General features: G+C 35.9%; 1 protein-coding gene across 2 annotated transcripts in view; it reads left to right on the top strand.

Annotated features, from left to right (window-relative positions):
• The window catches only part of Reps (RALBP1 associated Eps domain containing), an 81,684-nt gene that overhangs the window by 33,261 nt on the left and 32,530 nt on the right, over window positions 1–15,893 (top strand). Inside the window, exons 7-9 of one of the 2 annotated variants that reach the window (XM_081729388.1) lie at window positions 8,813–8,905; window positions 10,216–10,456; window positions 15,478–15,547. In XM_081729388.1, coding sequence (XP_081585514.1) covers window positions 8,813–8,905; window positions 10,216–10,456; window positions 15,478–15,547 — 404 coding nt within the window. The remainder of the gene's footprint in view (window positions 1–8,812; window positions 8,906–10,215; window positions 10,457–15,477; window positions 15,548–15,893) is intronic. The other variant, XM_081729389.1, reaches the window with a different exon arrangement.

Genomic DNA, 15,893 nt, shown 5'->3' with positions numbered 1-15,893 from the left:
GATTCAAGCTATTTTCCGCTGTATATCGCCTGTCATTTATGTTAACCCGCCGAGTGACACGGTCATGCGGGTTGCATATAAATACGTTTATTTTTACCTATGATGAACTAATAACAAAGGATTTGTACGTTATGGACACTTGAATGGTCAATTATCTCAAGACACTGGTAATTAAAAATTAAAGTGATATGATAAAAACCATCTAGGGTCCAAATCCTAATAACCCCCCAAAAATGAAAGAAATTGGTTCAGCCGTATTAGCGTGATGAGCGGACAAAATTTTGTACGTTCTCTTTTATATATATAGATATATATATATATATTTTTTTTTTCTCTCGATCTTACTCTATCCCTTCGTCCCAGCTAGTCTCAATAACCTGTCCCCCAACACGCTCATCCTAGCCTCTACCGCAGCTGGGAAACGACAGATTCCTAGACATGAGCGCCGTAAGCTAGTGTTGATGAATGTGTAACAAAGAAGAAAAAAATAATTATTATTCATTTTGATTTTAATTAAAACTAAGCAAAAGGAAACTATATACAAATACAAATATTACATATACATAAAACTACAATCTTTTAACTTTTACGTGCATGCACGGATCGAGATTACTACTCGGAGTACACCATATGAGCGAAATCCACGAAATCTGAAATTGTCCTCAGCAGTATGGATTAAGGCGACGGCGCAATCTACCAGTTCATTCGCTCGATGAGGGCCCCGTAGGAGGTTAACTCTTCCGACTGTACTCAAGAATAATGCTGATACATTTTTCATTTGGGAATGCACACAACTTGAAACAATCCACGAAATATAACATAGAAGAGTAGACTTCAAGACTTTGTTCGCTTCACACAAAATATAATATAAAGCTTGTATTGGCGCGGACTTCACAGGTCCGGCTCTCACTCACACTAGCGCGCGAAGCGACTTAGAATGGCACACCCAACTTATGTTCAGGGGCGGCCTACAAAGCAACGATCAACACGGATCGTGCATCGACGCGAGCAGAAACACCACTGGAGATTCCCTTAACTAACTATGGCTTGTATATGGTCAGCCTTGAAAATCCCGATTTTCACTCGTAACATTGGGACCAGGATCATGGCTAAAAATATCGATGAGTCTTCCTCGTGGAACGAACGCTAAGCGATTTTCTTTTTCTTTCTTTCTTTGCAATGTAAGGGAGTTCTGGGCGATTTGCTTGAAGCCAAGAGCACCAACACACAAACGGAGAGAAGGCTTCGAAACGTTTCTCTCATATACGAGGCTTGGTTAGTTAAGTTCGAAATTAACGCTGTTTCTCGTCCACTTCAACTTAAATGCGATAAATGGGCTTGGGGTCGGTGATAGAACAAATTGTTGAAATTGCAACAATTTTTTAAGAGTAATACTACAGAAACTTGATCGGTTTATATCCGACGCTTCTGTCACCTGTGTCGTTATACCGAAACCATGAAACGGGCGTTGTTATCAGTGCGATGCCTCAGCTTGCAGGTGCCAAAGTATCGTGTTGGTACCAGTGAAATGCCGTTGAAAGTGAATCATTATAGAGAGGGGTATATAATGGCTCTTTTTCATGCATATTTTTCATAAATTGAATGGTGAGATGTTGTTGAGAAAACTGATTCGTGGTGACAACCATCAAAATGATCACAGCCAAAATACCGTGGCCTGGCAAACACAAATGGGAGCTATTCAGAACCATTCGCCAACTAAAGGAACCCGTTCGAGGTTGCGAGCGAAAGTGTCTCCTGATGTACTTCATGGAGTTCGTCGATTGATAGGCCAGATGAACCCACATAACATGGTCCAGAGATTAACTCGAATAGTTTTCTGTCAGCATCATCATAACCTCCTCCCGCTTCATGTTGCGTGTCTATCGGTCACGAAAGTCACGAATGTCACGAAAAAGTCATGAAATTTAGCTTTTGGGTCACGATTTTTTTTAACTGTTCAAATGTAAGTACAGATTGGAAAATTTTGTTCTATAAAACGTCCAAGTTCACCACCAAAAATGTCTATGATCAACTTTAGACGCTACCAAATCGCAAGCAAAGTACGTTTCTATCGCATGGATGAAAATTTGGGCTAATTCGCACCCAAATTTGCTCTTGGAAATTTTAGGAAATTTTATGATTTGGTAAAGAAAAGGTCACGAAATTTCACTTTGGGATTTTAGTAGACACCTTGTGATCGTATGACAAACTGCTGCAAACGAGACGCTTGGGGAGGTCATAATAGAGGACGGTTATCACACTGGGCAAGGCCTATACTTATTCTGTGCGTAATTGTAATATTAGGGCAATTACACGAGTGGCATGGGACGTACTAACTTTCACTGGTAGTTTCTTTAGAAAGTTTCTCGAAGAGAACCATGATTGTCGCTGGATACTGTTACGGGAGAAAGTTAGAGATACGTAAGATGAACAAAAATATGAAGGAAAATGCTACCTGCTTCCAGGAATCCATCATGACCACAGCCTATCTTGAAGACATTTCTAGTTTGTGTTGAGTCGATAAGAACCAGATGAGGATCTACATCAGTGCTGTCCAAATGGCGGCCCGTGGGCCGCATGCGGCCCACCAAACTATTTTTTGCGGCCCACTAAGCTCTCACGATTAACAATTGTTAGGACATACTATTTTCATTTATATTTATTCATGATTTTAATGTTTCTACTCTTCTTTCGAAATAAGGCATTCATTCAGCGCTTCTGTACAACAAAAAGGTGCGGGCAACACCTTTCCGTAAATTTGGAGTTTGGTCCGTAAAAAGTGTCAGTGTTTGATAGTACTTATTTGTATGAAAGTGCATTTTCCACCTTGAAAATTGTGAACAATCACTTCAGAAACTGCCTTGGAGATTCTTGTCTTTTACATCTTCTGCGGCTCGCAACAACAGGAATGGATGCTGATATCCCAACCCTTGTGAACGCTGCTAGTCACCCTCATTTATCATTTTGAATAGGTATATAATATTTCAAATACATTTTTTATTTTTTCTACCGTATTATTATTATTATTATTATTATTATTATTATTATTATTATTATTAACTGTGGCCCTCCACTTTACTAGTAAAGACGGTTATGGCCCTCAGGATCATTATAATTGGACACCATTGATCTACATGGACAAAGCATCCATTCCATTCTGTCTGGTTTTATCATGACATAGGAAACGGGAATCCATGTTATTCCCTCAATCACATTCTTGTCAAAAACTGGTTCCAGCTCTGTAGACTGTTACAACGACATACACAAAATTATCTTCTCTTGCATATGGAAAACATGCAGGGAGAAATGTGTCAAAGAATTGAAAATAGGAAGAAGTTAAGAATAAATAAATTTAATTCAATGATCGCCTTCGTTGTAACATATTTCATTGCAATTTCTTTCGTCCAAAAATCAGGTTTAGTAGGGGTAGTTGGGGTAAGTAGGGACAGGCGCGTTTTCTAAAATCTGGTAAAAAATATGAAAACAGTTCCTCCAAATTTGTAGAGTGTGGACATAGTGCCATTCGTCTGGTAGAGTGGTTTAACTAATATGAAGAGTAGAGATGCAAGGGCTCGGAAAAAAAACCGGCTGTTTTGGAAAAAAAAACTCTGCTTCGCTTTTTTGCTTGGGAAATTTAGGGCTTTTTTCAAAATTTTGCTTTAAATTGATAAAGCAGACTTTGTTTCGTTTCTCAATAACACAAAAACTCATTTAATTAGTGGTTGATACCGATAATAATATAAAATCTCGAAAATAAACCATGAACTTCGAAAATATATTTCAAACAATTTAAATTTTTAACATATTTGCATTATGAATTTTAAAGGATTAACCAATGTATATAATAAGAATTTTTTAACCTCTTATATACAAAAGTAAGCAGGGTTGGAAAGAACCGTGGTTGTTTTTGAAAAAGCCAAAAACCCTATTTTTGGGGAGGGGTAATTTTTTTTTTTTTTTTTTTTTTTAAACCGGGTTTTTGGGTTTAAGTATTTTGCTGTATGTATTTATATTACATATTGACAGAAAGAAGTTTGTTTCGCCTTGGTGTTATTATGCAAAAACAGGGTTATGTTGGAAGGGGTCACATAAGCTTCAAGAAATCCGGTCAGTAAATTTCTTAAATTGGGAAACTCCCGCCTTAGCCATCGGGAAAATCCCGTCATTACTTTAAATTAAAACAATAACTGAAAAATCCTGTTATTGCTTTGCATGTAAAATTTAAGGTCAATGTATCATCAACAGTACGCTAAAACCGAGGTATTAAATTACAAATTTAGTATGTAGATATCATTGAAAGTCCAATCCAGGCTAATGTTGGAAGCTACGTAGGCAGTCGATAAATTTTGCCAATTTCTATCAATATATTGAAGCAACCCTGTCTTCTTTATAAAACAACAGGCATTCAGGCAAGCAGAAATATACAATTTGGTTCCGTTTCGTATGTTTAGGCCTAACATCCTTACTTAATACCGAGGTTATCAAGGGGAAGACTTTCGCTTAAACATCCGAACCGCTACTTGGTTTGTTCGACCGAGAGTTGAACATGAGACACCTTGATTAAAAGGTGAAAAGGAGATAAAACTCATGCAGATGGTTTGATATTTGGAAACGTCACCATGAAGTTCACACGATTCACATTTTTCGTTCTTTTTATTTTTTTGGTTTGAACCATTTTTTTAAACCGGCTAGTGTAAACCAGCCAATCGTGAAAGTAAATACTTCTTTTTTTAAAAAAAAAATACGCAAATAACTAGCAAAATTGTATGTAGTACTTCAAAATATTCCATACCTTCTGTTTGAAACAAAATAAAATTAAAATAAAACATAAAAGAAATACTTACATTTATATGATACGCTTAAAGATCGCATATCTAGAGCTTTGTTTTGGGTGGTTCTTTATATTCTTGAAATTCTACAGTCAAGTTTTATATAACCACCATCATGGTTTACCCAGTCCTCATGGTTTCTGAATTTTTAACAGGAGTAATTCAACATATGAAGGGTATGAGGCAAGATCATGGTAACCTACTATTTTACTTAAGAAAGTAGAGCTTTTCTGGTGCACAATTCATTTTCAAAGTTGGAAAGATGATTTTTCACGTGAGACTATACATGAAGGATTAAACGAAGCGGTATGCGTTGCTGTCTATCTGGTGCTGCATAACTCAGCATTGTTGGTTACCTACCATGTTCTTACCTCACACCCTTCATATCTTTACGGAACCCCTCCCCACCCCAAAAATACTACGGAATATATTTAATTAAGCCAAACGCAACTGCACAACAAACATGACTGAGTGAACGAAATATCAATTAGTTATGCCTTTACTTATAAACTTCAAGCTTCCCTCAAATAAAAATTGGGACTTTTTAGAAAAACTAAATATTAGAAAGAAAAATTCTTCCTAAAATACTTTTCTAAATCCGCCACTGATTCTCAGTGTAAAATGATCTTCAAGGTTGTATTCAGAAGATTATTGCTAAATATATAAACAAAACGAAATATTAGTTATGCCTGTACTCAAACTTCAAACTCCTCCCAAATAAAAATTAAGGATTTTTCAAAAAACGAAACAATCAGAGAAACCCCTCCCAAAGTACTTTTCTAAATCCGCTACTGACTATTTGCATAAAATGGTATTCAAAGTTGTATCCGGAAAATTATTCCTAAATCATTGCACAGCTACAGTACAACAGAAATGTGGAAGTACGGTTTGACGGATATATTGAAAACGTACGCTTTGACGGATATATAGAAAAACATAAGTTTAACTTTTACGCTAGAATCTACCTTACTAAGCTCTTAGAAATGAAACACGGATGACAAACTGAAATGATCTAGAGAAGAAAAAAATGTTGATAACTCAAAAGTTAAAATAAAGTTAAATAACCTCTAAAATTGCCCTCAAATACTACTTTCTTTGTTTGCTTTAATTCGTAAAACGTACTCCATCCATTTTGGTGGTGAATTCTAGAGCAAAATATGGCATTTAGGTCATGGAAATCTTATCTAACTATAAAGTATACCATAAGAAAGGTATTTAGAAAGAAAAATCATGAAAATGAAAAAAAAAAAAAAAAAAAAAAAGCCAAAATTTCCAAAATTCTCGTTTTTTCCCCAAAAAAGCCGGCTTTTTATGTGAAAAAATCCATCAATTCAAAAAAGCCGGCTTTTTTACATCTCTAGTGAAGAGTATAAACGAATACCCCTATGCCAAAAATGGGTCCACGTTTTAGCAACTTTCGTAGATCTTGAAGCGTTGGGCTATCCTGAGATAACTGTCACAGAAGCACCCGGGGAAAACATTGTATGGTTAAGAAGAAATGATAAGGTAGTTATAAAAATTGTATGTACTGTGTTATGTTTGTCAGTATAGATGTACAATTGAGGTGTCCCCACTTACCCCGCATTTTTGTACAGTGGGGGGGGGGACAAATTTTATACCTGTAGGGTAAGTGGGTACATGGACAGATGCAGGTATTTCCGATAGTACATCGAAGATGATGAAGACAGTGCAATGCCTGGCTTAGGGAGAGAACAATATTATGCAGCTGATTACATGAAAAATTGGTCTATTGGCAGAGTGAAAGTCAGTTAGCAAAAATGTGTATGAAATGAAGTTCCTTGAACGAATTGGCACGCAATCTCGTTTTCCACTTCGAGAAGATATAGATATTTTATACAAAAGGGTTATTTCTTATGGTCCTGTTAAGTTTGAAAGTGTGATGCCTTTCGTAATTAAGTTCTCTGTTGTAGCTGATATTGATAAACACTGCAGTTTCTTTAAGGCAAAAATGTAGATTACAAATCTAGTTCATGCAGTCAATGTTTTGTGTAGACTCTATTTGTATCCTATAAACTATAAGTAGATTTGTATTAGATGCCTTACAATCCCCAGTAATAGTCATCACTTTTTAAGTCAATGCCCTATGAATCTACATAGGCTTCAAGGTGTAGCTTACATTTATTGTTATTTATCCATTTTTAGAACTGTTAGGCACCAGTAGATTTGTTAGTATTCAGTATTTGGTTGGTCTTTAGTCCAGAGACGTACCTCATCAGGAGTTATTTTTATATGTAATAGATTAAAGCTTATTTTGTTTGTCTCCACTTTCCCCGTACCAAATATCAAGCCTCAGGGCAAACTGTAATCACATATTTTTCATTATTTCAATGTTTCTTGGATAAGTAAATGATGTCCAGCAAATATTTCTCATGTCAGAGTTTTCTGAACAAAATAAAACATATTTCTGAAATATTGACATTACTTGTTTTTTCTACATTTGCTACAGTACCACTTTCGAAATGCTGTATCTCTGGCTAGAAGTACAGTAGAAATATGAAACTTGGATTTATCAGTAGTAGACAACAGGTACTCTGTCCCCACTTCCATTCTTTATTGTCTGTGTTAAAATATGGGAGGAAATAGGGTTGCCCCACTTACCCTACAAAGCGGGGTAAGTGGGGACAGTAACTGATTTTTAATATTGTGGAACAATTGCTTCAAAATGGACCCTATGGTTATCAAGTGTACAAACCCAAGCCAATACTTTCAGTTTGATAATCCAAAAACCATTACTGCTACAGTAGTTGAAAGTTGAACGTTGCAAAACGTGTCCCCACTTACCCCAACTACCCCTATATAAAAGAAATCACATAAATAAATTAATAATAATAATAGTAAAAATAATAGTAAGTAGTCAAATTCGAAGAAAGAAATGAAAACGGTTTCCAGAATATCCTCAAAATAGCTGACGTGTCGGTATTTACGAATAAAAATCGAGAAAAATCATTGTCTTTTTTAAATTTATTTATTTATTTATTTCGAGTGTGTCATAAATTTTAGTACAAAATCGAGATATACGAGAGATGCAGTAGGCTTTCCTTGGAACAGCCCTTTGTATCTTCTGATTTCTACCGCACGGCGCTTTTATCAGTTGGCAAAGGTCTCTGGAGGAGTTATCAGGACGTCTATCCGATATGAGCAGCGAGATGTTATTCATTTTCAGTGGTGCAGTGGACACACTGCCACAGATATCCATAGGGAAATGTAGCCAGTGTATGAGGACATTGGAAAACAAATAACCGCAAAGGTACTGGCGGAAGTACATCATGCTTAACCCATAATTAACTTCTCAGTGGCGCAGGGTTTTAGTAATTAAATCTCCGCTTGACCATACACCGACGGAAGGGAATTTAAATTTTGTATCTTTACCTCTTATTTCCAAAACATTCTCTTCAAGATGAAAAAACTCCGACACGAACATATGTCATTTCAGACATTGTACTGTAAAAGTCACTACGATGTACTGATGTCGAAAATATATAAAGAACGGGAAGTCACTACCACGTACGTAGGCCGAAGCATGTGAAAAAGGGGAAGTTACTACTGCCTAGGTAGGTCGACACCGAAGACTTAAAATTGTTAGTTTTCGGTATGACAATGCAGGTATGTTTTTGATGTGTAGACTATCGTCTGCCTCTTTACTGAAAAAAAAAAGGGACGTTAAACTCAAAGCAACCAACCAGTAAGTAAATAAATAATAAGAATGGGTCACTTTATTTTACGATTTCTTTGCAAGTTATTACTCAGTTTAAATGTCAATAATAAGTGAAAGAACTGACCAAGTCCTTAGTTTAATTACTTGTTGAGAAGAAAGAAAAATGTTATAGTTGGTTACCATAGATCTTGTGATCATTCAGTTACAAAGTGCTTGTAAGTACTTTTACTTTTAAACACTTTCGAACATTGGAGATTTTACCGAGTCTGTGATTGTAACTGAAATGCTTGTTTTTACTTCTTTTCAGTGGACTAAATTCGTAGATTCTCCCACGAGCTCTGTGTCTTCTCCTGGGCCTAAACCAGTGAATTTTGATTTCCATAAATCTGCTGTGGAACAGGTTAATATTTTTACTTCATACCTAATATTTGATCAGTTCTCATGCATGATAGTACTTGAGTTATTTTCACATTTAAAAAAAAAAAAAAAAAAAAAAAAAATGTCGAAACATCAACGCTTTTTTTTAAAAGCCATGCTTAAACTTACTTCTATGGATTTAGTTTTTATATAGTTCAATAGGTTTTACTTTGTTTTTTCTGGAGTTTTTCCAAATATCCAACCCCCCTCAAAAAAAGATTAAAAAGTTACGCACTTAAACTTCGTATATATAGAGTGTTCGCGGAGTCCCATCCCATAAACTTAACTGTTATAACTCGGGAATGAAGTATGAATTACACACGAGTAAAATGTAATTCTGTGCAGTATTTTTCCGAGGAAGCGGAATACGTCACATAAGTATGCATGTGTTAACAACGACGTTGTTGTGTAACTTGGTTTTATTAATTTTCCGAATAAAAGTGAACTCCATGATTTTCGTTATGTGTTTTGCTTTAATATATGTAAACTCCATCGTGCGTCATCTGATGTAGTTTGATGCTTATAGTGTTACTACAGACAAGAAATCTGTGGAAAATCAAGTTTTCATGCCGCTGTCGTGAAACATTATTTAGCTGTGAATTCATACGCTTGTAAACACATTACTATATGTTAACAGTAGCACGTCTCGAAGTACAGATCATCTCCTTACATAAAATGTGGGAAATGTTTTTGGGGAAAGAGTTTCCATTTTTCTTCTTGCAGCTAACGCCATTTTTTCCTCTTGTATGACGTATTCCGTTTGAGATGCTCAAGGACCGTACTTTAAAGAATATTAACCCTTTGTACAGATCTTGTTAATATTTTTTAAAATATATATTTCACGACTTTTGGGACACCCTGTATATCTTATCTCCGTGCAGTATTGTAGTCAAACAAAAATAACTAGAGTCAATCTTAATAATTGGCCTATATCTGTGTGCTATCGCCTTGCTAATGTCATAATGAAAAGCTTGAAAAGAATATCCTTCATTACCAGTTTTACCTTAATATGTGACGTGGTTACTGTACAGTGTAAATTATGTTTACAAGAAAATCGTTACCTCGATCTTCTCGAAACCTACGCATGAAGATTTTCACTCACCCATATGATTTTGCTCAGTTCAATGAGGTTTGCTGATTGGTTGAACAGTTTTCGTTCGTTAAACACTAACAATATTGTAGAATTTTAATAAAGCTATTGATCAATACATTCCGTGTTTGGTTCAAATGGCACTGTCGTTGCTATTATGTTGGTTTTTTCATAACCTTTTTTAGAATTACATTTTGTTTCAGGATCCAAAAATCCTCCATCCAGTTCCTCTTCGAGTAACACCAGAATCTCAAGGTCTTGCTCCGGCTGACGATGAAGTTCTTCGATCCCCACGAAAACCCGCAGATCCTATTCCATATGAGCAGTTGACCAGTACGAACAGCGGAGATCAGGGAAGCCCAAAGAAAGCGGTTGGAGATACAGCAGACATTCGCCCTATTCAGCGCCCTCAGGCCAAGAAACCAGCGGGTAAAGGATTTAGTGGTAACAGCAAATATTTCATACTGAACCCAAATGCATCTTAATGACAAATTAACTAATTGTGCATGTGCCCCTTTATCCTAACCTGATAAATAGTTTACTATTATTGTTTACTTCTATGACTACTGCTATTCCTTACTTACTTATTGGCTAACGAAATTGTACTCACGTGGCAGTTTAGAGTAGAATCATTAACAATCAGCTAAGAAATAGAAATCAAAGAAAGTCAAGACATAAAATTGTAGACTTTTTTATATTTCTGTATGAACTTCAGAAGACCACACTAGGAGGAATTTAACACAAGAAGCTAGTATTTTTAAGTGTCTGAAAGATATATATATACAGGGTGGTAGGTAACTCCACCGACATCCATGTTTCAGAACCCTGCGGTAATTCGCAACAATTTTTATAGAGGTAGTTGGTGAGTACTTCAAATTATATGTCCGTAGCCAAACTGCCTCTATAAAAATTGTTGAGTGAGTACCTTAGGATTCTGAAACATGTATTTTTGGATAACAAACATATTGGTTTCTAAGTAAAGTCTTGACCCGACTACGATAGGTTCCATAGTTTTGAAGCTATGGACCTTTAAAGTTCACTTTTTAGGCAGCCTATAATTCCGAAAGGAAGTATTTGTGCACCCAGGTTGGTCTATACTTTTTGTCTTATCTTGGTGTCAGGAGTCACCTCCCAAACGTTTTTGAAACACCCTGTATATACATATGTAGTTTTGGCATTTGATGCAATTTCAATGAATCGTGTACAGGACAGTCCTTAAGTTGCATAATTATGAAATTGGCAAGTGTGAACAGGTTCATAACAAGCAGTGTACGAGCAGCGTAAGCTGAACGGAGGAGTGTGCAGTGATCAATTGAGACAATGTCACAGATTGAGCAATACACAAACGTCAAGTTCATGTGCAAATTGGGGATTGTCTGCTTCAGAAACTTTGATAGCCTTAAAAAGTTTAGCACCATCAGATGTTTTGCTCTTCCCGAAGCTAAATATGGATCTTTTCCGTTTCGCAAACTTAGAAGAGAAAACCAACACGGCGGTTGAACATCCGACGATACCAGAAGAGGCCTTTCGTCGGTGTTTCCACCAAGCTCAGAAGCAGTGAACGTGTGTGTGTGTGTGTGTGTGTGTGTGTGTGTTCCGAAGGCGCCAATTTTGAAGGCGATTAAATGAATGTGAACTTAAATGATGTGGTAATAAAGTGCTACAACAGAATTCCGGGAACTTTCTCACTGCTTCTCGTGTGTTTGAGTTCATTTTAGTTTAGCGTCCCGTTCAGCAGCGAGGCTACATGAGACGTGGACCTACTGATTAACGTGGAATCTGAACCGCATGAGCTCCCGCTGGGAATCGAACCCGGGTCTCCCACGCCAAAGGCGCATACGCTAACCGCTTAGCCACGAGGAACAAATAACTGTTCTTGGAATATCAACCAAGTGATATGTTGGTTACACAGCGTTTGAAAAAGGTATTATTCTCACTTTCAGAGTCTGTATGAAAAAATAAGACAGAGAAACAGAATATATATATATATACCGGGTGCGTCATTTATAATGTCAAACCTTGATGACGGAGAAACCAAAAGAGAGAGACAAGCGAAACTTTGCACGAAGCAACTATACAAAGGGGCACATTGGTAGACGCATTATTTGACATCACCGGATGAACAGTGTTGCCAACCCAATATAAAGTTATGATTTTTTAAATGGAACGACCTAAATTGTATTTCATAATTTAATTCAACACTAAAAAGGAAGACGAAAGATATGCCACCCGCAGGTCAGTGTTGCAAACTTCTCGAGAAATAACGTTAAATATGTGTCACATTTAAACGCCTTTTGCACACACAGGGAGTGAGGTACACACTAGTTTTGCACAATAATTTAAATGTTGGCCAGAACGGTTTAAATTGACACCAAGTTTAGATGGGTCCGTTAAACAGTGTTGACATAACAGAAAAGACAAAAGTGGAGTTTGGATATGGTGCAATAACTCGAAAAAGGCCATAAGTACATTACGGTTTAAAATTTATAGGACAATTTGTTATGTCATAAGAAGCATTATCACGTTTATTTGAAGTCGATAAGTCAAGTACTTACCGAGATATTCGGAATTTTGTAAAAGCTGAGAATTTTGCGCTGTAGAAGTTGGTAACGCTGTCTCAAATTCCCACTTTTTCCCTCAACGTTGAGAAATTCGTAAAGAAGTGGTTGAAACAAAATATAAATATTAATAAACACACATACGATTAAAAAGAAACTTTTTTCAGTACTTGAAATGACTGATTAAGCGTAATTTACTGGATATGAAAAAAAAAAAAAAAAAAAAAAAACGTAAGGAAGTAATAGGACTTCATATGACAAGATAATACAAAGACGTAGAAGACATGTAGGTACCTAGTATCTACTTTCGCACGATGAAATTATTTATCCTCTTATAAGTTTGGGACACCAATATCAAAACAATACAATACTCACTGTGTACATTACCAGCATGTTACCAATTCCTGTTAACAGATACATGGAAAAAGTATTCAGCATGTCAGGAGTCACACATTATTAAAAAAAAAAAAAGTACAAAAGAATATTCCACTTCAAAATGAGAGGGTAAAAAAGTGAATACCTTGAAAAACAGTACATGCACTCATAAAAGAACACGTCTGGTAACCCTAAATATCAGTATGTGCATATCTTTCAAACATATGATACATACCTTCGTAGCTCAATCCAGATTTGTCACAGTAAAGCAGCTTGACCTGTCGTATCGTTTAGGGTGCGAGTATTGTATTGTTTTGATTTTGGTGTCCCAAACTTATAAGAGGATAAATATTTTCATCGTGCGAAAGTAGCTACTAGGTACCTACATGTCTTCTACGTCTTTGTATTATCTTGTCATATGAAGTCCTATTACTTCCTTACGTTTTTTTTTTTTTTTTTTCATATCCAGTAAATTACGCTTAATCAGTCATTTCAAGTACTGAAAAAAGTTTCTTTTTCATCGTATGTGTGTTTATTAATATTTATATTTTGTTTCAACCACTTCTTTACGAATTTCTCAACGTTGAGGGAAAAAGTGGGAATTTGAGACAGCGTTACCAACTTCTACAGCGCAAAATTCTCAGCTTTTACAAAATTCCGAATATCTCGGTAAGTACTTGACTTATCGACTTCAAATAAACGTGATAATGCTTCTTATGACATAACAAATTGTCCTATAAATTTTAAACCGTAATGTACTTATGGCCTTTTTCGAGTTATTGCACCATATCCAAACTCCACTTTTGTCTTTTCTGTTATGTCAACACTGTTTAACGGACCCATCTAAACTTGGTGTCAATTTAAACCGTTCTGGCCAACATTTAAATTATTGTGCAAAACTAGTGTGTACCTCACTCCCTGTGTGTGCAAAAGGCGTTTAAATGTGACACATATTTAACGTTATTTCTCGAGAAGTTTGCAACACTGACCTGCGGGTGGCATATCTTTCGTCTTCCTTTTTAGTGTTGAATTAAATTATGAAATACAATTTAGGTCGTTCCATTTAAAAAATCATAACTTTATATTGGGTTGGCAACACTGTTCATCCGGTGATGTCAAATAATGCGTCTACCAATGTGCCCCTTTGTATAGTTGCTTCGTGCAAAGTTTCGCTTGTCTCTCTCTTTTGGTTTCTCCGTCATCAAGGTTTGACATTATAAATGACGCACCCGGTATATATATATATATATATATATATATATATATATATATATATATAAAATATGGGGTGGACAAGGCAGGCTGAGGTTGGGCGGTGACTGATGCATTCTGATTAGGGAAATCTTTGTCGGACCAAGTTGATAGCCAGCGGTACTATTGAAATTGCTACTTTCTTTCATTATAGCTGTGGCTTCTATTTTCTACCAGAATATCCTGAATATCTAGGAGAGACAGTGGTTTCAGTAAATCATATGTTATACCCTTTTGTACTGTGTTTTGCCAGCCCCGACTTGTCTACTTGGAAGTTTTATGTAGTGCGAATCTGTGTCCAATGTAAGCGTTTGTCACAGTTGCAAGAAATGCGGTAAACCCCTTTGTGTTTTGAGGCGAAGCTACTTTTACTGGATGTAAGAGCGCTCTGATTTTGGCTTAAGGGTTGTGATTTGTCTTTATTCTGTGTTTGGATAGAATCCTGCTTAATTTCATTGACAATATACCGGTATACGAAAGGGAAGTAATTAATTCCTCTTGAGTCTTCTTTCGGTGCAACGTTCTTTTGGCTTTGATTAGACCTTTTTAGAATCTTTTGGATGTTTTTTATGCTACAGCTGACATTTTGAAATGGAAGATTACAATTCATTGCGTGGCCGTGTATTTTGCATATCTTGAGCACACTCTACAATCTGCCGTTGCGACGCGACGTGGGTTTTTTATAGTGAGCAAATTGTCACTGCTTTTGTTTGGATACTCCCGTTGTTTCAAATCTCCCAGTTATAAACATAGTTTATCTTTTGTATTGAGCAAATGTAATTATTATTGTGTTGCTATTTTTTTCACAGCTGTGGTTGAAAACCATTTATCTTTATCACCAAGATAACATGAGTTTTGTAATGGTTTGGAAATAGACATTCAAAATCAGATAGGACTTTTTTTTATTGCTTTTAAATTCACAGTGCATTTAATTTCATTATCACTTTCATTTGTTATTATCCACTTTCTTCAACCAACAGTGCATAACCATAGAACATTATACAATAGATTTCATTGCATGTTTTGTTCGTTGCCAAACTTTACGTTCAGCTTCATTTAATTGAAGCAAATGATATTTTCTATACGTTTGCCTCCATTAATGAAGTAATTAAACTCTAATCTTATCAGTATAATGTCCACAATGGTGAGCTAAAATTACACTTGCTAAGAGAGTAATTTTGTTTCGGATTTGAAATGTCTTGCTTTTGATAATGCTGTAGGTAGTTTTAATGAAGCAGTGTTTTAGTATTCATATTGTTTAATAAGAATAATTTTTTTCAGCTCCTGGTCCAGGGGCAATTCCACCCCCACCTCAGCCTGTGATACCTGTAGAAGAGTCGAACCTTCAAGGGTAAGTATTAAATATGCTTAATGGTTACTTCTGTCCTAGGGCATAACAGATGTCTGAAGATATTGAGTTTGAACGAAAATATTTAACTCAAAACTCTCGGACAATATTGTAACTATGTGACAACTGACACATATACCTTAACTTCAGATGTAGAAATCTAGTAGTAAATAAAGGTAATGCTTTAAAAAAAAAATGCCAGTTTACCTTCTCGGCAAAATTAATTATGCTTGCTATATTTTCTTCAAGTATTCTGCATACGTCCACTGGTGAAAACACAAGGAAAAAAAATATAAAAATCATCCGTAGTTCTGCTGACCACTCATTTCTACCCATGAAAGATTATCAT

This window comes from Thermobia domestica, chromosome 10, assembly GCF_964235325.1.
Source record: "Thermobia domestica chromosome 10, izTheDome1.hap1.1, whole genome shotgun sequence".
NCBI classification, from domain to species: domain Eukaryota; kingdom Metazoa; phylum Arthropoda; class Insecta; order Zygentoma; family Lepismatidae; genus Thermobia; species Thermobia domestica.
The sequence above is the reverse complement of the archived record's forward strand: the minus strand, read 5'-3'. Positions and strand labels throughout refer to the sequence as shown.